The sequence below is a fragment of the Strix aluco genome, chromosome 7 (genome assembly GCF_031877795.1).
Source record: "Strix aluco isolate bStrAlu1 chromosome 7, bStrAlu1.hap1, whole genome shotgun sequence".
Classification (NCBI taxonomy): Eukaryota; Metazoa; Chordata; class Aves; order Strigiformes; family Strigidae; genus Strix; species Strix aluco.
In genome coordinates, this window is record NC_133937.1 from 41,584,971 (window position 1) to 41,609,269 (window position 24,299).

Consider the following 24,299-nt stretch of genomic DNA (forward strand, 5'->3'; position numbering starts at 1 on the left):
ACAGCGTGCATGGCAGAAGCACACAGATGTGTGTGATTGAAGCCCTGGTGGGGTGCACAGTGTGTGCTGTGCAGTAGTGCTAAGGGGCAGCTCTCCCCCTTCCCCGTGCCCCTGAGGTGATCCATGCGCCCATTGCTGCTCACACTTCTTTGAAAGAGGGTTGCAACATCAGCGACATTTCCAGCTGCCTCTTCTTGCATCACTGCCTGATTTGGAGAGCATGTTTAAAAAATGGAATAGTCCAGTAATGCGTTTCTGTACAAAATGTTCCTGCTTTCCTGATTAATGTTTCGTCCTGTCTCAGTAAATGGAAATGATGTCTTTAAAAACAGAAAAAGGCATAGTACTGTGCTGTTTGACCTGAACTTTCCCAAATTGCATGAAGACACAAACATCCCTGGACAAGCAGGCCTGAATGATGCAGTGCTCTGTAGCCGTAGAGCAGTCGGTGTGGGTGATCCTTTGAGGGGGGGTCCCCAAAGTGCTGGGCCTGTGCTGGAGAAGGTGATTTTCCAGTTGGTTCCTGACCTGCCTTGTTGGCCTGCTCCTCTGCATCTCCTGAAGTACTGTGAATTGGATAAGAGACCAAGTAATGTCACTTTGTGTATGAGATAGTCAGCTTTTTAATTAATTGCTTCCCTTTAGCTTATTTTTTTAGGACTTTTAAAAGTCCTTGTGAAGGTAAAATTCCTGATGGTGCTCACATTAATGTTGTATGGAGACTGACAGGTGTGTTCCTTCATAGCTGTCTCTGAGAGCAATGTGGGTCGTCCATTTTTTTTCTTCTTCAAAGCAAATGAAAGCTTTCCTTTCTGCAGGAAAGTTATTTTTCTGGTCAGGATTCCCTAATCCCTTCTCAGGCAGCACATAGGTGTGAGCCAGGCGCTGCTGCGTGGAGCCTGGAACGAGGGTGGGAGGCCGCGGGCCCAGGCACTGTGGCAGGTTCCCCTACACCTGAGGAGAAACTTGTGGCTGAGCAGGGAGGCTGCAGGGTCTCTGTCCTTGGGGACACTCTGACCCTAGACATGTCCCTGAGTGCCTGCAGAGGGGACCTGCTGGGAGCAGGATGGGCAGAGACAGAGCCCCCCCTCCCTCTGGCTCCACCCACCCCCCCGCCCCCCCCCCCCCCAGGTCTGTCAAGTTCATCTGTCACAGGTATTTCTTGTGGTTGGCCCTTACCATGACTCCTAGACGTGGGTATGAGGTGTGTTTTCTGAGGTCACTGCCTGCCCTGTTCACGTGCAGCAATGAACAGATATCCTTTTACGTGAACTCTAAACTACTGCCTGGTTTGTGCTCATTTCAATCGAGTATTTATGTAAATCCTAAAATTACCTTAAGTCTGCCTTTTTGACACTGTAGTAACCTCATATGAATTAACAGAGCATCACAGAAATTAGAATTTAGAATATATTTTTGGTTCTATCTCGTGTTTGTTCTTTATTTTCTTCATGAAAGCTGCTGGAACTCCATTTCATATGATCTAGTGCATGTTTTTCTTTGAGAAGTGGCAGGGGGAGGGACACACAACAGTAAAACCTTCACTTTCCAGTAAAACCTTCACTTTCGAAACATACTATGTTTGGGGTTTTTTTTCTTGTTTCTCCGCTTGTAACATGAGAATGGAGCCCTGACATGTTGTTTAAAGGTGTATCCTGACTGAAACCAGAAAATCTGACTGTACATCCAGTCTTTATGCACAGCAGCCCTGGGGCCTTGGTACTGTTAAGGGATTATATAGCAAGAGGCTCTTTTCTGTAATCAGGGCCCAAACACAGTCCCAAAGATTTGTAGATGAAAATAAAGAACTGGAGAAATCAAAATTCTAGACATCTAAAAATCACTATTTCAACATTGCTTGATACTTAGGTTTCCAAATGAATATCAATGCCAGATTTAAATGTACATCTATTTTAAAAGCAACAGGAAAGTATTTATATATTTTATCTGAGAGCTTGCCTCTCTTTAAGCTAAAACTGACTGCATAAAACACTTCACAAAGGGCCATGCATATGTCTCTGACAATTTATATCTTTATAAGATTGTCTGTCTGCAAGACATCTGATAGTCTTTTATGAAAACTTAACAGAATACCAGCGATGTTATTTCCAATTGCATATATCAGGTCTGCTGTTTCAGCTTCTTGGCAATTGCATCAATAACATTAATAAAATTGAGCAAAACTGTTTCCCTTTTAGCACATTGTTTCTCTAAATTGTTTCTTGTCAGTTGACCTTGGCTTTGAAGTGTTATTTCTCCTCTTAGACTTTATTTTTACCATAAAGAATTATTTAGATATTTTTCTTCTTAAATTTTTTTCCTCCTGGAGCAACTGCATGTTAAGTGCAATTGTAGCACATAAGCTTCCTCCTGGAGGATCCCGAGGATGCAAGAAGGGGGAGAGGTTTTGGCTCCCCTTATGTCCCTGCTGAATGATCAAGGTGTCAGTAATAACATATACGTATATATATATGGCAACTGATGCTTCCTGTGTTGGGTGGGTGGTTGGTTTTTTGTTTTGGTTGATTGGTTGGGTTTTTCCCCCCATCCTTACAGTATAAAGCAAACCCCAAACGTTGGCTTTTGCTTACGGAGACCTGGTTGTGACACACAGCAATAGAAGAGGTTGCTCTAGTTTCACCTGTCAAGAGAAGACTCCTTGGGCCCCTTCACCTGAGCTGAGCAACGAATGAGGCCACACTGAATTTTTGGTACCTGCTGTTGTCTGGAGCCGGTGCCCTGGTCGCGCATCGCTCGTGTGTTCAGCCCTTCGTTAGGTACCCAGAGCAGTCTGGGCTGAATTTCCTGCTGGGACAGAATTTGGCAGAGACTCATTTTCCCACTGCTAATAGTGGCCCCGGTGCAGTTTAAATCCCCATCAATCCTGGATTGCCCATCCAGGAGCTCCTTTGCAGCGTGAGATGCTTTGTCTCGGCAAAGCCTGATGCTGTGTGTTTACTGGAGCCTTGCTGATGGAGGGTGTTATCCCACAGGAAAACGCTGTCTGTTCTAAACCTTCTCTGCTGGGCTCCCTCCTGGCATCGCCAGACCAGCGTTGGCATTTCCACATGGTGGCTCTGAATAAAGCTGTGAATAACCTTTGTGGATTGATTGGGCCATTGATCAAAGATGTGCTTATTACAGAAACATGCACAGCAGTAAGGAGAAGAAAAAATATATGCTGAAAACCCACTCTCTAGATAAATTGAAATTAATTTCTAAGTGTCTCCCTCGGTACTTTATTTCTGAAATAGGATGTAAACAACTTTCACACGGTTTCCTCTGCTATCAAATACTTATGTTAGATCACTACATATTTCTTTATTAGTGTGATGAACTGCATTTTGGCATCCCCTATGCTTCACTTGGCAGTAAATTGACCGTCATGCTCAGGACTATGGTATTTTGGCATGAAAGATCTCTTCTGAATTAATAGTGTGCGTTGGAGCCACCTCACTGACAGCTTGCACATTGCTGGTGTGTTAGTCCTGGAACTGATTCCGCAGTGATGCTGGGAAAGCCTCGGACTTTCATCCCGGCAGAGCAGTGCCCAGTAGTCAAAGGGCATCTGGCTTGTAAATGTGGGTATCTTCTTGAGGGAAGAGCATTTATTGCTTGGAGTAGTTGATAGATGCTGCTGTACACTAGTGGATATAGCTCGTGAACTTCAGCTCTCGAGCTTTAGTTCATGAAAGTTCCTGTCTACAAAAGTGAGCGTTTACATAACGTTACTTCTTTTCTTTTTCCACGGAACACGTTCTACCTTATTAATTGAAGACAGTATTTTACACTGGCCTCCTACTCTGCAGTTACTCCCTGAGCTGTTTGGCTCATCAGGGGTCACAAAGCCGCGGGTGTAGTGGGGTACGTACACACCAGAATGGCCAAGCCATGATGCTTCAGGACATTTATTTCTTGTGTAGGAGGCACTGGGAGTCTATGGCAAGTGCTGCTTCAAGATAGCAGCGCAGTACATCTGTGAAAAGGTCTGTCACTGTCACAGCCGACAGGATTGGTAAGATATATAGGATATTTTCAAGCCTCTGTAAAATCTAGCCTACAGGAAGAACTGTTTTGATCATTGGCTTTAGTGGCTGCTTTCATTGTTGTGTCTTTGTTGCCTCATAGGAGCTCTGCAGCTAAAAATTTCCTGAATTTTTAACTATGTCCCTGTCACAGCTTGGACATACGAAAATTCAAATGAGGTGGTAGCAGTAACAGCTACAGGGTAGGTAGACAGCTCTCAACGCATCCCACTTTGGCTCGGCTTGGAGAGGCAAATTCTTTGTCAGGCTCCTGTCGGTGACTGACAGGGATTTTCTTTGCCTTTCCTCTAGTCCATGTGTAAGTTCTCTTGCTTACCTTGCTTGCTAAGAAGATCTCTGCTTGCTAAGCTCCTCAGAGGTTAACAGAGGTTGCTTGCAGTGGGCAGATCTGGTGTCTGCAGGGTGATGACCCATTAATTGTGCACTACTTGATCCTCTGCTCGGAGTGGTGGGTCCGTGCCCACCCCCCGCCATGACTGGAAGGCACAAGTCAGGGCAGCGCTGCTCCTCTCTGGGCTGTGCTACAGAGCACCTGGAGCACAGGCAAGGCTTTGCAGGAGGACCCTCAAAAACTAGGGATTAACAAATCCATTCTGGTTGTGGCAGTGGTGGGTGTGGTGGGGTTTTTTGTTTATGTCATTTTTCAAAGTTTGTTGGCTCAGTGATTTTTCTTGTGGGATTTGGGAAGAAAGGCACTTGAGATTTAACTTTTGAAACTGGATCCTAAAAACAAATGTTTTCATACCGTGTGTGTTTAAAAAAAACAGTTGTTGAATATGGGGATAGGTACTTCTTATCTACAACCTACTGGGAGTTTTTAAAGATCTGATTTAAAACATATAAAGAAGGAAACCCCACAAATACACAAGATTAGACCGTGATGGTGGTTGCTTGTGAATATTGCCAGAGCTCTATTTTTATCTATCCCTGTGCAAGAACAGGTTAATTTAAATTTACACTCTCTTTCAGCATAGCGTTTGTTTTCCCCATGCCATTCCAAAATCAGGTTACAAAGTAATTGTAAACTTGAGTGTATTAATGTGGTTAATCCCTGCTATTTGCTAACAATTATAGTTTGTGTGTTGTAAATACCGGGTGTTGGATTAACTCTTATTGTTAATACTCTTAACATGCTGGTTATTCAAATATCTAGGAGCCTTTAATCTTTCAATAAGATGTTGGTAATAGAAGTTAAATTTGAAACACGTTGGGAGTTCGCTAGGGTCAGTCTAGTTAAGATTCATGGTGGTTTTTTTATTCCAGCCTTTGCAGTTACTTGTGAATCATTATTCACTGGTAGTTACTGTAGTGTGCTTGCACCTGGCTGGATTCACTTTACCCGCAGGGCGTGGACAGGGATGAGCCCTTCAGGGTTGTGGTCTGGTCTCTCCCGCTGCAGAGTGTGCTCAGACGTGGCCGTGCAGGGAGCCCATGGCACGGCTGAGGGTGCTGTGCACACCCATGGGTGCTGTGCATACCTGCTCACAGGTATGGCAGAGAACAGATACCGTCCGCGTGCTGTGAACCTTCAGAAATGTGTTGTTTTAAAATGCTTTAAAACCCCTGTGGGGAGATCTATCTGGATGAATTAGACCTGCGTGAGCCTGCTCTTGTTGCCATCAGATATACCAGGTTATTTTCTACACAAACAATTCTGGAAGTCTGAAAGTCTTGTTGCTCTGTCTCAGTGTAATGTAATCCTTAAGAAAATTACCTGTTATTTAACTCTACTAAAAATAGTTATGAAAGAACATGTATCTTCAATTAATTATAGCGTGGGAGTTCTGTAATTGAAAGCTGAGCTTCGTTAGTGTCGAGAAGTCTTTTTCTTTTGTTCTCTGACACTGGATTAACTGAGAAAGCAAAGAGACTTGGGACAGATGCTGACACTTTGTTTGGAATATATTGATGTATATGTAAACACACACGTATGTAAATAAGCACACACATACACATATATACCCGCACACCTTTCCTAAGCCTGCTGCTTTACTAGGTTTTTATTCATATGTATATATGAACAGTATGGCATTATGAAGGAAAAGGAAATGTTTGCTTTTCCTTCTTTTCTTTTTTCTTTTTTTGTTTATGACCCACGATTAGAGCGACTCTTGTATCACCATTGCCCACTTAAGACATTTGATATGAATGATATAGGCTGAGGAAAGAGGGCACCTCTGCGGATGGGGTTGGCTTACAGGTTATCAAGCAACTTACTTTTTATAAAAATAGAGTTATATCAATTATTAAAGCTGTGTGTTGGCTAACTGACAGTCTGTCCAAGGCACACATGACAAACGAAGGGCCAGAGCAGTGTTTGGGCACTCATGAGTTCGGCTGTGTATTTTCACTTACGCTCCTCTGCGGCTGGGAATGTGTTTTCCAGGTGTTTGGCAGGCATGGCCTTTAATTGACTGTGAAAGCCTGTAAGAAAGTATTAGCTGTGTAAATCCCGCAGCGCTGCGTACGGAGGAAGTTCGGCGCTGACGACGAAAGCTTTAAGCACTTTTTCATGTGAAGTGTTTTTTCCAGACCCGGCGCTGCCGGCGCCTGCGGCAGGATCTGGGTGTCCTGTTCTCCGCTCCGTGTCGGCTGTGCCGGAGGGTTGGGGGCTGGCGGCATCCATGGCCGGTGGCTGTTGTCTCAAAGCCTCCCAGCCACCAATACCGCCCAAAGGCAAGCAGTCGCCTTCCTGCAGTGGAGATGCAGCCCAGTGGGTTGCTGTCCTTCTTTTCTGCACACCGGCTGCTTGGGTAGAGGTACCCGGTGTCACTGCAGGTACGCTGGTGAAAAGCACCCTGGCATAATCCGGCACTGGGCCCAGTCCTCTCTGCAAAGCACTCGAACCCGTGTCTCGGCTCAGGCCCCTTCTGCAGTTCTGTTGTCAGCGGAGATGGGCATAAACACATTTGAAATGAGTTGCTGAACCAGAGTCTTGCGAAGTAATAGCATATACAAATCATAGGCCTCTCCTGATATTTTTTTTTTAAGGAGTGTGGGTGGCACCGCTGGCCAGCCACAAGCTGGCAGACCTCGCAGGAGGGCTCTTCTGGTGTCGTGCTGCCCTTCGGCTCTGGCAGTACTTGGCCATCGCTCTAAAGCTGTATTGCTGCAATATACTTGGGGTGCAGTTTTCACCTTTGTACTTGCGTATCATATGTGATTCATAAACTTTTTCCTGAGATACAAGTGTTCACATGAATGGTAGATTGCTTTGTCACAGCCCTTGAATCATCCTTTATTAAATGCAAGCGTTGTTCATGCTCAGTTAGGTGACCAATTTCAAGTTTGCCATTTGAACTTCATTTTTTCCATTGGTAATGACTGGGTTTGGTTGGGTTTGGGGTTTTTTTTGTTTTGTTTTTCCTTTGAATAGTATTCTTTGTTGGACTTTTTGTTCCTTTATGCCTGTGAAGTTTAGGAGGGGCTCCTGAATATCCATATGGAGAACCTGAGACAGAGCTGCTCTTCAGGGCAGGAAGGAAAGTTCCCAGTCCTGTTGAACGAGCAGCGTGTTGATGTTGTTCCCCGCTCACCATTGTGCCTGGCCTGTGGGGAGCTGCTGTTCACCCTCTCCGGCGTTGCTGCTGTGACCAGCCCCTGCCGACAGCCGCCTCGCCTGGGCCCCAGGAGCAGCTTGCACCAGGGCCTGGGAGCCCGCTGGGCTGGGCAGGGGACAGGCTGAGCCGTCCAGCGTGGCTCTGCCGAGTGGCCCGGCGGTGTGTGCTGGTTACGCTGAGATCTGCACGCAGCAGGGTGAAAAGATGCGCTTTTTCAAACTAGAGAAGTTTTTAATGGGCTTTATTCTTGTCAGGTCAGGATGGGCAAGTGACTGACGTGCAGTAACTCAGTTGTTCTTCCTCCTACTCCCTTAAAGCGCAGGAGCGCCAGCTACCACGCTTTGTACATCCCAGCCCCCCAGATAAACTAAATCTGGGGACACTTTTGCTAACAGGTGTTCTTCAATGAGAAGCATTTATTGTTTTAATTCATTTTTTCATTTGAATCTTCTCCTGTGTCCAGAAGGAGGTTTGTTTTCTGCAGGTGCTGTGTTGTTCAGTGACTGTACTTGTGTTGACAGGTGGAACACTGGGTCTCTTCCCTACTCAGTGGCTGCTCTGAGGCTCTTTGGCATCGGAGCAAGGTTGTGCTTCAGCCCCGGAGTCCTGCTCATCACAAGGTCACGCCGGAAGGGACCGTGTCTGGACACTCATGGTCTATCCTGTACCTGTCCAAGGACTCGGGCTTTCAGCCATTTCCGCCACACTGCAGTGGTACCATGGATCACTGCTCTTCACATCGCTGCATTGTGTTTTCTCCTGTAAAGGTTCATCCTCACCATGGTGAAGTTCCCATCTCTCCGTGGCCATGGTTTCCGCACTCACATCGATACGCTGGTGGCTGCTGCCGCGGCCAGTTGTAGGCACCTCTGGGCCCTTTAAAATCTTGGCTCTTTAAAATCCCCAGGCTTACTCCCAGGTGCAAGTTACTTTCTGTGCATGTGGCTGTATTAACCCATTCCCTACAGAAGAGTCCCCCACGACTTCCCCTGAAATCCAGAGGCTTACGTGGGTCCTGTGCTGCTTCCTCTAGCAGTGACTCGGTGTCTCTTTGTGGTCTCTCTCCCGCGTGCTGTTCACGTAGCTGTATTTCTGCGCTCTGATAGATGTAAGGATGCTTGTTCATGTGCCGTACGCCGTTCTCCAGAGAGCGTTTCTCATGGCTCTGCTTCTGGCGTGTCTCGCTGCTGAGCTGTGCCTTTGTACCTCTGAGGTCACATCGCTGTCTTGGCCATTCAGAAGCCAGAAGTTTGTCAGAACTCTGTGAAAAGCACAGTTGGTTTCAGCGGTGCAAGATGCAATTGCTGAAGTCTGGTGTTAGTGGCAAGTTTGACTTTTGCTTTGCTAAGCGCTGTGACGGCATCGGCCTTGTCAGCTGAAGAGCTACAGCTTGTTTCAGCTGCTGCTCATGAGGTGTCCGCTACTAGTGTTGCTTTTGTGGGGAGCTGTTGGATTTTTTTTCTCTGTTTTAGGATCTTCTCGTAATATATTAGACTGGTTTCAAGGGCAGTGAGGCCCTCAGGGTTTTGGAAGATCTTGTCCAGATCGGAGTCCTGACAGCATGTGCTACCATTGCTTTTTAGGAGTTAAAGGCAGGTGGCTCTTTCCACTTCCCTGTCTTGGTCGTTAGAGGTGAGACTAATTCTGGTCTTGGTCTCAACTGTAGTATATACATCTTTAATCCAGGTCCTTTGAAGAGGTAGGCGCTTGATCATTGCTTCGTGACTTTCAGTTCAATTAACGTCATTCCTGATACTTCTCTAAAGATGTGGCCAGAACAGTTCATTTACTCTTTAACAGTTCCCTTTGGTGTTGCTGTTTTAAGCTGCATTTCCTATGTTTAAGAGAGGGTGCTACTGGATTTTGAATGCACCGTCCCTGGCTGGGAAGGGCTGTCTCTGACAGCCTGGGTACATGTAGTTTCTGTTGTTTGGAGAGGTGCTGATCTCTCACGTGTACTGTAGTTTGTAGACAGCTTCAGTAATGTGGAAACACAGAGCCTTCAAAACAGGTAGTGGATGCTTACTAACTTTCTTTCAGTTTGTGATGGTTTTTGACAGGAAGCCCAGACTTTTGTTTTTCCTGCTGTTTCTGCTGGAGGTGAGTGCTAGCAAGGGCACGCCACTGGGCTATGGCCCATTTATTTGCCTCAGGTTCTGGAGAGCCGCCGTGGCTGCGTCCTGCAGCGTTTCTCCTTGCGGGGGCCACAAGCAGTGTGTTTTCTGCATTACTCTGTAGGAAGCCATAACTGTTTCAGTTTCTTTCTCTATTCCCACCATGTATTGTGTCTTGATTTAGACCCACTCCCAGGAAAGGAGATCAACAGAGAAGAAGGTAAACAAAATAGGGGTTGACTGCATTTTTAGTTACTAACCCAACACTGCAGCGGGTCTGGTGCCGGCTAGGCTCTGTCCAGCGGGGCATCAGTCCAGGACAGCCTGTCTGTTTGTCTGTCCATGAATTCTGCCACCCTCCCCAGGACGGGGAGAGGTCTTTGGCTGCAGATTGCAGCCCTTCTCCTTCAGGCATAGACCATCTTTGCTTCTCGGTATTGGCCCTCTGCTTTGTGTCTGTCTCCAACAGCACTGGCAGGACAGTCGAGCGTCCCATGGAGTGGGAAGGGTGGGCACCAGTCCCTTCTCCTTCCCATCCCCTGACGCGCTGTTCCACCCCGAGCACCACCTTCTGCCTTTGCTTCCTTGTGGCGCTTAATTCTGCATCCAATGAGCCACTGCTCTTCACAGCCCAGGAGTAAAGCTGCCTTAAACTTTACAATGAAAGACTCGTCTGTCCAAAGCCCCATTTTTTCCAACTGCATTAATCAGTCTCGTTATATTATATTACTTTCCTGTGCATCTGTTTCTTGAACTTAGTGACTGTCAGTCTGTGGGGTATGACGGCAGCATGATAGGGCTCTTTTCTCCTACTGCCGCTTGGGAAAGCTATGAGCTTTCAGAAACATTGAAGTAAGTGATACTGCATTTGCATTTGGAAGATGTTTGTGCAGATGTATGTAATAAAAACACAGCATTTAAGTAAAAGTTCAGATTTTGAAGAATCTGCACTTTTCCGTAGAAGTCTTCCTCAGACTCGTGAGTAATTCTTGTTTTCCTGTTGATCCTGGCTGGTTTGTCTACAGTGACTTTGAAATGTGCTAAACTAATAATGTGAATATAACATGCAGGTTATCATCTTTTTGTTTGTCAACTCTAAATGTAAAGTTGGTACAAAATGCCATGATAATAGTACCCGTTTGATACGGATTTTCTTTAGCATCATCTGTATAGTTTGATATTTAGAGCGTAGCAATGGGAGTGCTTACAAGTCTGTTTGAAGGTAAGAAAAGATTTCATTCCAATAGATCTTTGAATATAAATGTCAAGAAGTTGCCAGTAAACTTCTAAAGATACTATAGGAGATCAAAAATCTTAATCTTAAATCTTCATCTAAGCAGTTCTAGCAAATAGCTGGAACAGTTGTGTTGCTGAACCTGAAACCAGTTTTTGAGTAAACCTGGTAACTGATCAAACAAAACTTGATTAAAGGTTGTTTTTCAATAAATAAGTAGAAAACCAAACATAGCAAAGGCAGGGGAAAATAGCCTCTAATTCTTTTTTTTTTTTCTCTGAATGGCACGTAGATTGAAGGGAGGAGATTAGAAAGGCTCGGTACTGCCTGGGACTGCATCCCTGGGATACACGACTTGAGCAGGGCCAGTGTGTAGCTGTGCAGTGCCGAGAAGCCCTCGGAGCTCAGCATTCCAGGGCATCCCGTAGCCCACATGGGGCTCTTAGGGCTATTGAAGTCAGGCATTTAGAGCTTTTGGTTGGTTGTACCTTCTGTTCAAGGCAGTGTGCAGAGTCCAACCAGTTCTCCTCTGTGTTAATTTTGGAGTTCAGGGAGTTTTCACAAAGGGAGTCAAGAATTTTTTTCTTCTAGCTTAAAAAATGAGTCTATTCTTCACTAAAAATAAACTTCACAAAATAGAACCTGCTTTCTATAATTCATCTACTTTCTTCCATTTCCCTCTGAATGAAACTAAAAAGAAATTTTCCAGGCTGTTAATTTAGTTTCACTTAGTTCTCTTTCCTTTTTCTCCTTTTGAATGAAAGGCTTCTTACCCTGTCTAAATATATTTTCTCTCTTTCCTTTTTTGAAAAGACTTCTTCCCTGTCTGAATATATTTTTGCAACAGGCTTAAAGCTTTCTTTTGGCTGTTGGGTGTAATTTTGCAGGAAATGGAAACACTGGGGAGAAGAGAGACTACTTGTGTGTTCATTTTGAAAAGCTGCTTGTTTTCGGGATATTACCAACTCATGTGGTATCCATGTGTTCCCAAGCTTACTACTCTTTCTTATAAGCCTGACCAATACAGTAACCAGTGTGACATAAATAGACTTCAAATGGAAACTCGGCATGAAAAGAGATGGTTTTAGTGGGATTCAGAATTCCAGGAAAAGGTCAAAACAGCTTTTAATTGAAGGGAGCAGCGGCGTGTGGTGCACGTGTCCTGTTATTTTAACATGGATCCCACGTGGTTCTGCAGTCTAGAAAGTCATGGCTGTTTTGGAGGGTGGGGTTTCTATTTGTGGCTGAGTCAAAACGTGTGCTGTTCGATGGAATGGTGGGATGGAACCAGAACCGTGCTCCCCAAGGCTCTGGGATATTTGCTGAGCTCAACTACAACAGCACAGCCCGAAGAACGGCAAACTTCCCAGGCTTCTGTGTGTGTTTGAGGAGGTGGCCTGTGCGCACCTGCTCAGCTGGAACATCGCACCTAAAGCAGGCAAACACTCCTAAGGAAGCCGTGCTGAGCAGGCTCAGCGCTCTCAGCACAGGGTGGAGCGGCCGGAGCCGCGAGGACAAGGGGGGATGGTGTCCAAAAAAAGCACTTGGCGCTCAGGAGAGAGACCCGTTCTGGAGGGATGCTCCAACCTTTGTCTTGTGTCTTTCTTTCATCTTTCCTGATGTTACTCGAGCCCGTTGACCCTTTGGCGTGTCCCTGAGAGTGTGAGCTGAGGCTGCTGTGCAGGCAGCGGGGGACCCCAAGCAAACCCAAGTCCCTGATGCAGGACTGGAGGTGAGGGAAACCAGAAACAAGGAGTCTGATAAAGCAGGGTTTGGATTAGTGAATGGGGAGAAATCGGTTCATCGGTAAATGGGTATAAAAGGGTTTAGCATTGAAGAGGACAAGGAAAAGATTAATTTCAGTTACACTACAAAAAGAATGAGATAATTTAATGAAGGACAGAGTGTGAAGAGAAAGGGTGGGAAGAAGGCCAAAGACTCTGGAAGACATGAAATATAATGTGCCTATTTTTAGACAGAAAAATAAGAGGAAGATAAATTACCTTTCCACTTGATTGTTATCTCCAGTCCTTCAAAACTTGAAGTTGTTTCATTTATACAGAGGTGACCAGGAAGGAGTTTGAGGCAGAGGGCTAGATTACAGAATTTACCACACAGTGGTAAAAAAGGAAAGAGAGGATGTGGTCGTGTCCCAGGAGGGACCGTAGGAGGAGGGCATGGTGGTCAGGAGCGTGGCAGGATCCTTCTTGCCAAGTCCCACAGAGCCAGCGAGGTGACGGTCAGCCTGGGCAGGAGCCCGAGCTGCGGGCAGGTGGGGGGTGAGTCGCAGCCACCATGGGGCTCACCAAAACCCCCGGCCCTGCACCAAGGAGCCCTTGTGGGCAGCCCCAGGGCCCCATTAGCATCGTATCTCCCAAAATTACCTGCCAAGGGACTTGACTGGCATCTTCCAGTGAAGTTTCTCCTGCTCTGATTTGTGCTTCTGTCACTGCGTCTCCAAACCTCCCTGCCTTGGGGGGGATCCCAGAGGAGTGAATCCGCAGGCGACAAAGCCTTACTCGGCATCCCTTCACCTTACCTCACTGGGCTTCTGCCACCCACCGTCACCCCTTTCAGAGCATCTCAGCTGTTCAATCAACCCCTCACTTCTGACCTGCAGTGGTGCAATTAACAACCCTTTACAGAATTCACTTGTTTAGAATGGGCCCCTGGGAGCTGGGTGCTCAGCTGCAGGCCCGTGTTTGGTGCCTTGTCTCCCCGCTGCCAGCCCCAGGGCAGGACGGCGGGCAGTGCTCCTTGGTCCCGGCGGGGACAGGGCCTGACCCCACAGCTGGCCCTGGGCCCTCAGCCTTTCGCATCTCTCCGACACCCCTCACTCCCAGAGAGCACTCCCGACTGTGCAGCTTGGGTGTTTTCGTTGTGCTGCTTGGTGAGGAGAAAATTGGGAAGGTCCTGCAGCTTTTGGTGGCTTCCTTCATCTTGTTGTACCTGGCTTAGTTCTGGAATTATTTCTAGAAATGCCTTCCCCCCCTAGACTTTGTTCTCTGTGGTTAATTAAAGAGGTGTGCAGGCAAGCAAAGTTGTAAAACTAGGTGTACCTCTATTTAGTGACCTGAATTCATTTTTGCTCTTTCTGTTTGAACGCTGGCAAATCTAAAATATGGTGGGTGTCAGGAGCGATTATATCGGCAGGGTATGGAGCTGCGCTGAATTTCTGCTCACAAGGAGTCAGGTGTGGGTTGTCCAGGCCGTCGGTGGGATCGGATCCTTTCTTCTGCGCTGAAGTTCTCAGTGCACAGCAGCTCCACAGAGGACATCTGCCATTGGCTTCCATGTACTGACTGTTGGGGTTAAAAATAAGAAGAAAAGAAATAACTTTTTAAAAAGAAACAAACTAAAACCAAACTCCAAAGAACTGTTCCTCCACAAGAATCTATTTGCAGACTGCTCATGCTTTTTCACAAGTACGTGAGGTAGTAGATACTGCAATAGCTAAATGTGGCAACAGGAATGCTATTAACAGCTTTTATTATAATCATTGCTTGTGGCTGACTCCTGCTTACATTCAAAACACATTCCTGATCTACCTTCAAAAGGTAGTTGCTGTGGATTTGTTTCGCATAGGTTTGAGATTTTGAATTTTCTAGGGAGCTCCGAGTTTTCTATACGTATTTGTATCTCCTCCAGTGGGAGGTATGGATCGATACAGTGATGCTCTCCATTTATAATATCTGTCATCCAAGGATCTCACAGCTGTAATGAAGACAATTAAATAGTATGGCCTGCCTTGTCCCAGGCTGGGAAGCGAAGGCAGCACAAGCAAGCGTGTCACTGGCTTTCTGCCGTGACTCATCTTGGGGGGTCACTGGCCACAGAAGGGTCCGGTGATCCCCAGTACATCTCCAAGAGCTGGGATGGCAGAGCTGCCGCTAAGGCTAGGGCCATCTGGTTTTACACTACTGTAGCCTCTTCCTGCTGCTTCAGCATGAGTTAGATGGTGTTTTGATGATGTTTTATTGCTGTAAATTCTTGCTCTGTGCCCTCACTGTGAGCAATGTCCCAGGGCATCGGAAGGACTGGGAGCACAGGAAACAAAACCCAGTAACCCCTTGTCCCTTCTTGGGAGCCAAGTCGTCATTCCTCCTTGTAACAGAGGTTGCCTTTGGGTGCCGCACTGGGGAGGGGAGCTGGGAGTCCTAGAAGAGTCGGATCATGGTAGAAGGGTTGGGTAAGCCTGGGGTCACTGTGCGCTCTAAGGAGCCTCTGTAGGTTGCTTGTCTGAGGGGCTGCTGTCACTGCTTGGGATTCAGTTTGACAGATTTTTCAATGTTTGATCTGATTTCTCAAAAACCATCTCATCTGGCATATGGGAGGTAGGTGCGGAGCTGCTGGAGGGCCCTGGAGCTGTCTTGTCAACTTCCCTCTGATGTACAGGGTTGTTTTCATGTTTAATCTTACAGTGTTTTCATTTAGCCATGTAGTAAATGGAGGAACTTTTACCACTTGCTGTAGTATTTAAAAACAAAAGTGAGGTTGTGCTTTCATTTCTCCCTGGGATTCCACAAGTATTAATAACTTGCTTTAAATATTCCTGATTGGTAGCAATTTTTTCTCCCTTAAAAAGCCGTAGCTAGTATAAATTAATGTGAATAGCTGCACCATCCTTATTTGCAGATTTGCACTCTGGTTTAACTGAGAATCTCAAAACATGCTAAATAAAAACCTTATGGTTGTGCTTAATGTAGAAAGACTCTGTCTGAAACTAGGTGAGGCTCTCAGTGAATAGCCCTGCACTCTGGGGTGCGTTTGCCTCATTCAGGTTTGCATTCTTTGGGATATTGTGTCACCTGTCATTTAGTTCCTGTCTGTAAATATAGGCTGAAGTGGGGTTTGGTTTTCTTTAATGGGTTTATGAAAATCACAGAATCGTCTATGACTGACTTCTGTTAATTTTGGATTATTCTTAAAACTTAAGAAGTTCCCAGGACGTCTTTCGACTGGCATAAATAGAGAGAAGTGAGGAGTGTGGGGGGTTTGTTTGTTTTTTAACATAAAATTACCTATTGCCTACTGAGTAAGGCCACGCTTTTTGTTTTGAAAATAAATACACAGCACTGCTGAAGTCTGCTTGTGGCCTAGCGCAGGACTTGCTTATCTAGCTTTCATAACTACCAGAAAATTTTAGTTAGAAATTTCACAATCCCCAGGATCTATCTTTCTTGATAGTTTGAATCTGGCCTTTTGGTTTAGATCATATGCAAATCATATACAAAGCATGCTCCCAGTTCATATCTGTTTTGTATGTAGAGTGATTAAAAAAATCAATAACTCCTGTGCAATAACTTCAGGTTAGAAGTCAGCCTGAAATCACAGCAGCTCCTGGTTTGCTTGTTCTCTTGTTGCTGCTTTCGCAAAAACACCAATCCTTACTTACTGTTGCTCAGTGGGTTGTCTCATTAAGTTCAGAATGAGCAGAAAAAGAGTTAAGTTGCTAAATAAGCAGTTAATGAGATGGCATTTTTAGAGGGACTGTTTTATTGCCGGCCTGGCTGCCTTCAGCTTTTTATTTGTGTCTGCAGCTTCCTTATTCTGGCTTTGAGTTACGCTGTTCGGCTGAGGTGAAGGGCATGGGTGGGAGACATGGATGTTTTGTTCTGTGTGCTTATTAATTTAAGACGTCCCTGAGCACGGGCCAAGATTCATCCCGGTTGGCTTCAGGCGCAGAACAAGGGGCTGCTGCTCCAAGTGCAGCCACCCCCATGTCCCCGCATCGGCGGCTCCCTCACACCAAGAGCAATAACTTCCGTGGGAAATACTGAGAAGGTTCATTGCTGGGAAAAATAATTGTTCATAAGGAGTGAAAATTTCACCTTCTTGTAGTGTCTGAATTGCAGAATTGTCAAGGAGTAATCAACAAAAGGGAGGTGATGGATAGCAAGGGACAAACATGGTGTTTTTTTCCCTCAGCTTTCAAAAAACTTTTGTAGACTTGTAGGCCTTACAGGTTTACAGACCTGGATGACTTTCATAGACTTATAGACCAAAAAAAATTTTTTTTTGACTACTTACAGATCTTTATAGCCACCTACGGGCAAATCTTGCAACAAGCAGTCAGTACAAATTAGGAAGTTCAAAGTTGTATATAACTATTTGAAAGTAACAGAATTGATAGGAAAATAGAGCAGAACAGAAATGTCATGTCTGTATGCTTGCCTCCAGGCAGCTGGTGTCATAACTGTTAGTAAAGGGAGGATGTTGAGACATCTCTCTGGTTTCCAGTTCAATACGTTCTGCTGCCTCCCACAGATACTGTACATTCTTGCTATTGCTGTGAGAGAAAAGTCTGATTTGGGTTTTTATTCTCCACTATGACGCAAAAATTATCCAGAAGTCTTGATGTTGAAGCCAAAACTCAACAAATGTTTTTCTTGTAGCTGTGCATTTCATGTGTGAAAATTAGTTCTTTCCATCCATAATTGTATCTGGGCTGGGCTGTTTCTGAAAAGGCAGAGCTTTATACTTACTATATTTTTACTGCTTGCTTCAGTTTTCATAACTTCTGTAGCAATCTTGAAACGCTTCTCCCAGTTTGTCCTTAACAGGAGTTCTAATGTGCTCAATCATCCCGCAAAAGCACAGTTGTTCCTCTGAGCCAGTTTGTTAGAAGTAAATTCGTGTACCTTGAAGCTCAGCTTGCAAGAGCTGGGTATCAGCACTTCATAAGAAGTTTTTGATATCCAGCCAATGAACGTGTACTTTTAAAAGCACATATTTCAATACGTACCAAGTGTGTTGATTTAATTGCTTGATAATCTTGTATGCGTACAAACGTTGTGAAGTCATATGCAAAATGTATGACCTTAGTGAAAATCTGAGAAGGGACTTGGAAGCAAAAAGGAGAGGTCTGTCCATGGGCACTTGTGGAGGAGCATCCTCATGATTGTACTTTTTTCTTTAACTGTGGAAAAAGCTCCCCACTTTGAATGCACTGAGGAAAGCAATAAGTATTGGGATATTATTATAAAAATATATTACTCTTATTCTTAATGAATTTTTGTATTTTGTTTTTCAGCCAGAAAATTTACAGAAGAATTGGCTTCGGGAATTTTATCAGGTAAGGTAAAGCTTATTTTCTCATGGAGTTTTATGCACACTTCCTTATTGGCTTTAATTAATAATGTCAAGATCTTTTTCTTTGTGAAGTTGAAGTTGCTATTTTATATTCAAAACCAGTCCTAAAAAGTATGTCTCTTTGTGGATTTTTAAGTAATGATTATAAAAATTCAGCATATAAACATAATTTGTTCTCATTGACAATCCTCTGCCTGAAAAAATGTTTGACATTTTGTAAAAATAACTTTAGCTTGGCACGAAATGGTCTTTTAAGCCTCCTAAGTAAGAAATATATTTGAGTAATTTAGTTTTAAAAATCTGTTGGGAAGTCCAGTTTACATTTATATTGAAATCTAACAATTTCTGATGTTGGCTTGCAATAGATCAATCCTACTGTCTGCTCTTTCTTGAAACTTTTCTTGTTTAGGCAATGTGAAAACATTGAAACTGAACCCATAGTATAAAATGTATTGTAAACCTGGGGTGTGGGCTTTTTTAAAGCATAAAAGCTGCTCTTACACATTCTGTTATAGTAGCAGACACTTGTTTAACTTACTGAGTTCATGCAGAAACACATAAGTAAGCAATAGGAGATGAGCACTGGTGGAACATGAAGGTGTCGCTTAGGAAGTAGCATGATGCTGTTCCACGCTGACAGCTCGTGTCCTATCTGCCAGAACTGATGGATTCTGAGATTCATAGAATCCCAGACTGGTTTGGGTTGGGAGGGACCTCAAAGCCCGTCCAGTGCCACCCCCTGCCCCAGGCAGGGCCACCTTCCACTAGCCCAGGTTGCCCAAAGCCCCGTCCAACCTGGCCTTGAACCCTTCCAGGGAGGGGGCAGCCACAGCTTCTCTGGGCAACCTGTGCTAGGGCCTCACCACCCTCATTGTAAAAAATGTCTTCCTTCTATCTACTCTAAATCTATGCTCTTTTAGTTTGAAACTGTTACCCCTTGTCCTGTCACAACAGGCTAAAAAGTCTGTCCCCATCGTTCTTATAACCCCCTTTCAGCACTGAAAGGCTACAAGATTCCTTTATTCAGTGTAACATCCCCTATACAAAAATGATTAAAGCAACAATATTCTGCTGTCCAAGTTTTAAGGTGAAGCTATATACAGAAAAAATGATTAGCAGTATTCTATCTTTTGCTTTTTTGTAACTGAAAATGTCCTGTAATTATTTATATGCTCAAGTTACTGGTGCAGCCTGTGACCTTCATTGCAATGTTGTAAAATACTGCAGTCTGCTTTTTCTGGCAAGTGAAATGGATTTGCAAAATCTGAGATGCAGTAACCAGTGTTATATTCTTCACTATCTGTCAACTTCACAAAAGATTCATCTGTTTATTTTTCTTCTTTGCTTTGGTTGATTACTGCTTTATGTGCATGATGCTCAAACTGTGCAGACTTTCTCAGCTAATTATGATTTAAACCCTCTCTTACATCTTCAGGAAAGGCTCTTCCTATGAAGACAATACAAATAAATAGATAGAAATTTTTTTGATCGTTGCATATTTTTCAGCATCACATTATTTATTTATGCATCTATCAAGGAGACTCCTTACTTGTTTACTAAAGTGGGGTGAGCACTACAGAAACGCTTCCAAATAGTTTCTGGAAGACAGGAAGAGGAGGGGAGAAGAATGAGCTGCCAATTTCTAAGAGCAGGGACCACTAACATGTAACTGGACACGGTCTGTCTTTGGTCCAGTGAATATTGTGTATACAAAGTTCAAAACAGGAAGAAAACGATTCATTAACACTCCTGTGTGGCCAGTCAAGTGAGGGGTCTGGAGCAGCGGAAGTGTAGACCAGAACCCATCCCTTGGCTGCAGTAGTTCTGCTACATCCACCCTCCTTCTCCATGCCTCTGCCCTCTGTATCTGCAATCTGAGAAAGCTACATTTTTTTAAAAGAAAAAGGAAAAAAAAAGAAGGGGGGGCGGGGGGGAACATTACCAGTTGTGCTGTTCAGTAGCCTTGAACCCTTCTTCCTCTCTTCAGTGTGTGCAGCAGGATGACTCTTTACGCCGTGTTCACAAACGCAGTAGGAAGTGGAATAAAACTTTATAAAAAGCTCCTTAGGGAAGAGACTAATAAGCTTGTACTGAAAGTAGCACAGCACTGTCCTGATACTAGGCTGCACAGCAACCTTGCAAATGTACAACTTCAGAATTTTTAATTTTTTTTAAATTCTGCTTTGTTGAAAACCTGCAAATCGAAGTTCATCAGAAGTACTGGAAAATAACTCTTAATACTTCTTTGTAAACTCGAAACCCAGATAAACCACAGACCACAATATTTTTCCATTCTTCTGAGGAATTCAATTTGCATATGTAGTTGTGTCAATACAGTTTGCATAACTTCTGAGGATGAAGTCCTTTCGAAAGAAGTCAAGATATCTCCACAAAAAAGGAAGCACAATTACCACTCTAAATTTAAAAATGTTTCTAGAAATTAAAGCCATAATGGAAACATGTCTTTGAATATATGTCAAAGAACATACCAATGAAGGAGCATTTTTGGGGCCTGTTTTTAAGTTCCAGTAAATTAAAATAAGGGATTTTAATTGCTGTGATGGGTAAATACAAGTCACTTATGTATTATCATTGATTTATATGTTGTGTGCGCTTCTGAGAATGTGGTAGCATATGGAAGACTAAAATAACATTCAAATGTCACATACAAGAATTTTTAAACTTCTGCTATTGGTCTACAAATATCCTACATTATTAACATAAAAAATATGGAAGATCTAATGCTGTTAAATTAAGCAGTTTGTCCAAGAAATGCAAACAGGAAAAAAATATTTTAAATAAACTTTCAAGGATGTTTTTAATGACAGCTTACGATGTAGCAGCCCATAAAGCAGCGTGCTACTTGATGGCTTTTGTTGACAACACAGCTGATACAGCTGAGAGATGTTATTTTCCGTGGATTCATTGGTCTTGTAAAGTGGAGCCTGTGTTTTGGGTGACATCTGACTTGATAGTTTAAAATTGATTTAACTATCAAATACTGTGTAATTTTCTACCAGTTCACTATTATTTGCTGCTTTTCCCCCAAGGAAGAGTAAAACCAAACGAAGGAAGAGTTCAGCTGAACTCAGTCCCAGATATTTGTAGGTTTTGGGTGCTGGCATGCTCCCCAGAGGAGGTGGTGGTGGAGCCTTTCCCAGGCACGTTCTGCAGCACTGGAATAGACAGTGCCCTTGACATGCCACTGACAACAGGCTCCAAGGAGGAAAGAGTGGCCTGGACCTCAGACTTGCTTGTTTCCCATCGCTAAATATATAGCGAAACTTTTCCTCCTCCCTGCTCTGCTTTTTCCATTTGATCTGATGGGTGAATACATGGCATTCATCTGGGGGCTTCATAACACTTTTCCTTATGGTATAAGCTGTAGGTATTGTATTCTCATTACATGTAGATAAACAAGAAGGCCTAAAGCCAGCCAGCTTTTGCAAAAAAAGAAGTAGTAGTAAAAAAAGAAAGTCAGCATCTCAGGTAGTGCTCTAGTGGTGAGTGGTGAGGAGCTTTAGGAACAAGAAAAGGCTTCTGAAAAACCCATCCACCTGTATGTGAACACTTAACAAACTGGTGAAAGTGCATCTAATTAAAACACAGTATCGTCAAAAACATTCACCGAATGATTGAGGAGTGCCATTTCCTTCTCTTCTGTGGATTACAATGTTAGCTTTAAAGTGAGCATATTTTACATTACCTATAAAGGAAAAAGAAACAAATGTCAGCTCTCCAGCTGTGTTCCTCCTTTTCTCCCCGTGCTCTGTCCCCTTCCCGCAGGCAGCATGTGAAGAACATGTGCGCTGGTGTGGTAGCAGCTTAAAGGAGAGATCTGACCTTCCTGAGCCTTCTGTCTCTGCTTTGGTGTAGGCTGGGGTGGGATTGTTCAAAGGTGTGGCAGATTTTTCTGAGCATCTATTGTCAAGTAGTGACACTCTTCAGAAGGAGCACAGAGTGTCTGAATTTGTGATTTGTGTGCTCTGGAATTCCTCAAATCTGTGTTTTCAGCTTTCCTCTGTGAAGCCAGAAGAGTACCCATCCTATAGGAAAGTGGAGACTTTTGTTTAATTCATCTCCAAAAGCCTAAGCTTCAGGAACTTGTTGTCTTGAAATATGGCAATTTGAAAATTGGCCCAGCGGATTTTTTTTTCCCTGTAATTGTCATCAAATTTTGCATCTACTTGCCTCTTTGACTTAGCATCACTGAACTAAATTTTTAATTTGTAAACATGAATAAGGCAGCCAGCCAGAAGTATCTCTCCTTTATCTGTAGTGTTCTGAAAGTCGGCTCCCTCCAGACAGCAGCTGTTTGGGGGGGTTCCGTCCCCTGCCTGTCCCCTGCCTGTCCCCTGCCTGTCCCCTGCCTGTCCCCTGCCTGTCCCCTGCCTGTCCCCTGGTGCAGGCTCTGGGCCCCCAGAAGGTGTGGGCAGGCAGCCGGGGCCGTCCTGCAGCAGGGCTGGGGAGCAGCGGGACTGTGCAAAGTGGAGCCCAGAGCCAGCATCTCCTTGGTAGCTTAATTTAGGACAGCAAAGCTGCATAGGGTCAAGGATGTCCCGTGTGCTGTAGAACCCACCCTTTTTGGTGAAGAACAGGAGAGTGTCAAGGAGGCTGTCAAAGGGCACGCAGTGATCTTCTGCAGTGCTCTTGCCTCTGGAGTAGGGAAGGTACAAACTCTGCTTTGCTTTTTACCCTGAGAAGAGAAGGAGGAGCACTCGATGAGCTGGCTGCCGTCAGAGAAGCCACTTCTTTACTTGTACAACCTGGGATGGGAAGGGGTGGTGAGCAGTTCCACTTACAAGCTATCTAAAACATGTTTTGATTTGGGGGTGGGGGCTAGGTTAGAACTTCCAATGACAGATTAAGTTACTATTTAATTTTTGTTTGCTGTTGCAGCCTGTCTTCTGCGTGCAAGGAAGCCGTTTAGGTTGTGGAAAGGACTACGTACTGTCAGTAGCTGTAGCCATTACAGAAATCTCCTTTTTCCTGTGGCGGTACTGCTGCTGTAGATAGCTATAGACCCGTTCCTAGTGTGGATCTTTATACATACAGTGGAGTATGACGGCTGTGAGCCCCGCACGGCCGTGCCGGGTGTCCCATGGCGCGGTTAAACGCTGGAGCGGGACCGTCTGGGCTGGGCACGGTAGGTGCTGGGGGTGCAGCACGCTGCCACGCTGGCCAGAGCTTCGCTTTGGCAAGAGCAAGGGCTTTGACAGCGAGAGGATGGGCTCCTCTCCGCCCCTCGGGAAGGCGGGTGAAAACCCAGGCGGGATGGCAGCACAGCCCGGCCTGGGAACCTTGGCAGGTTCTTCTGCGCTTCGCTTGAGCACTGAGTTTGCTCTGATTGCTGTCCTGATAAAGAGGAGATTGGTATCAGCATGCGGTCTGCACACGGGGTGCATGGAGTATATAAAGCCTTTTGATAAGTGTATTTAAGCTCCATTTATTCCAAATTTGATGATACTCTCCAAGCTTTGCTCTCAGAGTCCCTTTCCAGTTGCTGGTCACAGCTGATTTTGTTGAGAACATCTTTGCTTGACAAAGACATGTTTGTGTTTGAAAAGGCAGAGTCCTGTGTCATAGTGAAATCTTAAGTGGTGTCTGTAACTTCAAACCTAAAAATAGGTCAACTACTTTGCTTTGAATGTGGTCGAAAGAAGAAGGTGATTTACAGCAACTCTTAGTGTGTGTAGATGGATTTGATGTTAAAATAGGAAGCACAGTTTTCTGAGATGGACTCTACGGTCAGACTTCTAATGCAATTGATGTCTCATTTGCAACAGTCAGGTTATCAGCGCATATGTTGGTGAAACTAATTCCCTTAAAACCATTAACCACCCTACCCATATAATTACTAAACAATTCACTGGTTTTCTTCTAGCATATTTGTCTTTTTTATTAATATTCATAAAATCTTTGAGTCTTCTTTCATTAAACAATTTGATCATAACCATTAAGAATACTGATAATCTCCGTGGTAGCACAGTCATTTATTTTAACCGCTGTGGATTTGCAGGCTCTATTTTGTTTTCTTTTAGACCCTAGTAATAAGACAATCCTATTTTTGCAGATATTTAATGTATGAAGCTGACAACATTTGTTTGACTGAATGCTTTTGGCAGCACCTGTAACTGGCTGGTCAGAATAGGCTCTAGGCCACCAAAATTTTTGGAATGTGTGGGAATTATGTCTTAAATGGTTTTACAAGACACTACTTTTTTTTTTTTTCTTAGTTAAATAGAAGAGAAGG

At 44.4% G+C, this 24,299-nt stretch overlaps 1 protein-coding gene across 3 annotated transcripts in view; it reads left to right on the forward strand.

Annotated features, from left to right (window-relative positions):
* Positions 1-24,299, forward strand: part of INPP5A (inositol polyphosphate-5-phosphatase A) — a 251,249-nt gene that overhangs the window by 44,377 nt on the left and 182,573 nt on the right. For all 3 annotated transcript variants that reach the window (XM_074831614.1, XM_074831617.1, XM_074831616.1), the window contains exon 2: positions 17,988-18,029. In XM_074831614.1, coding sequence (XP_074687715.1) covers positions 17,988-18,029 — 42 coding nt within the window. The remainder of the gene's footprint in view (positions 1-17,987; positions 18,030-24,299) is intronic.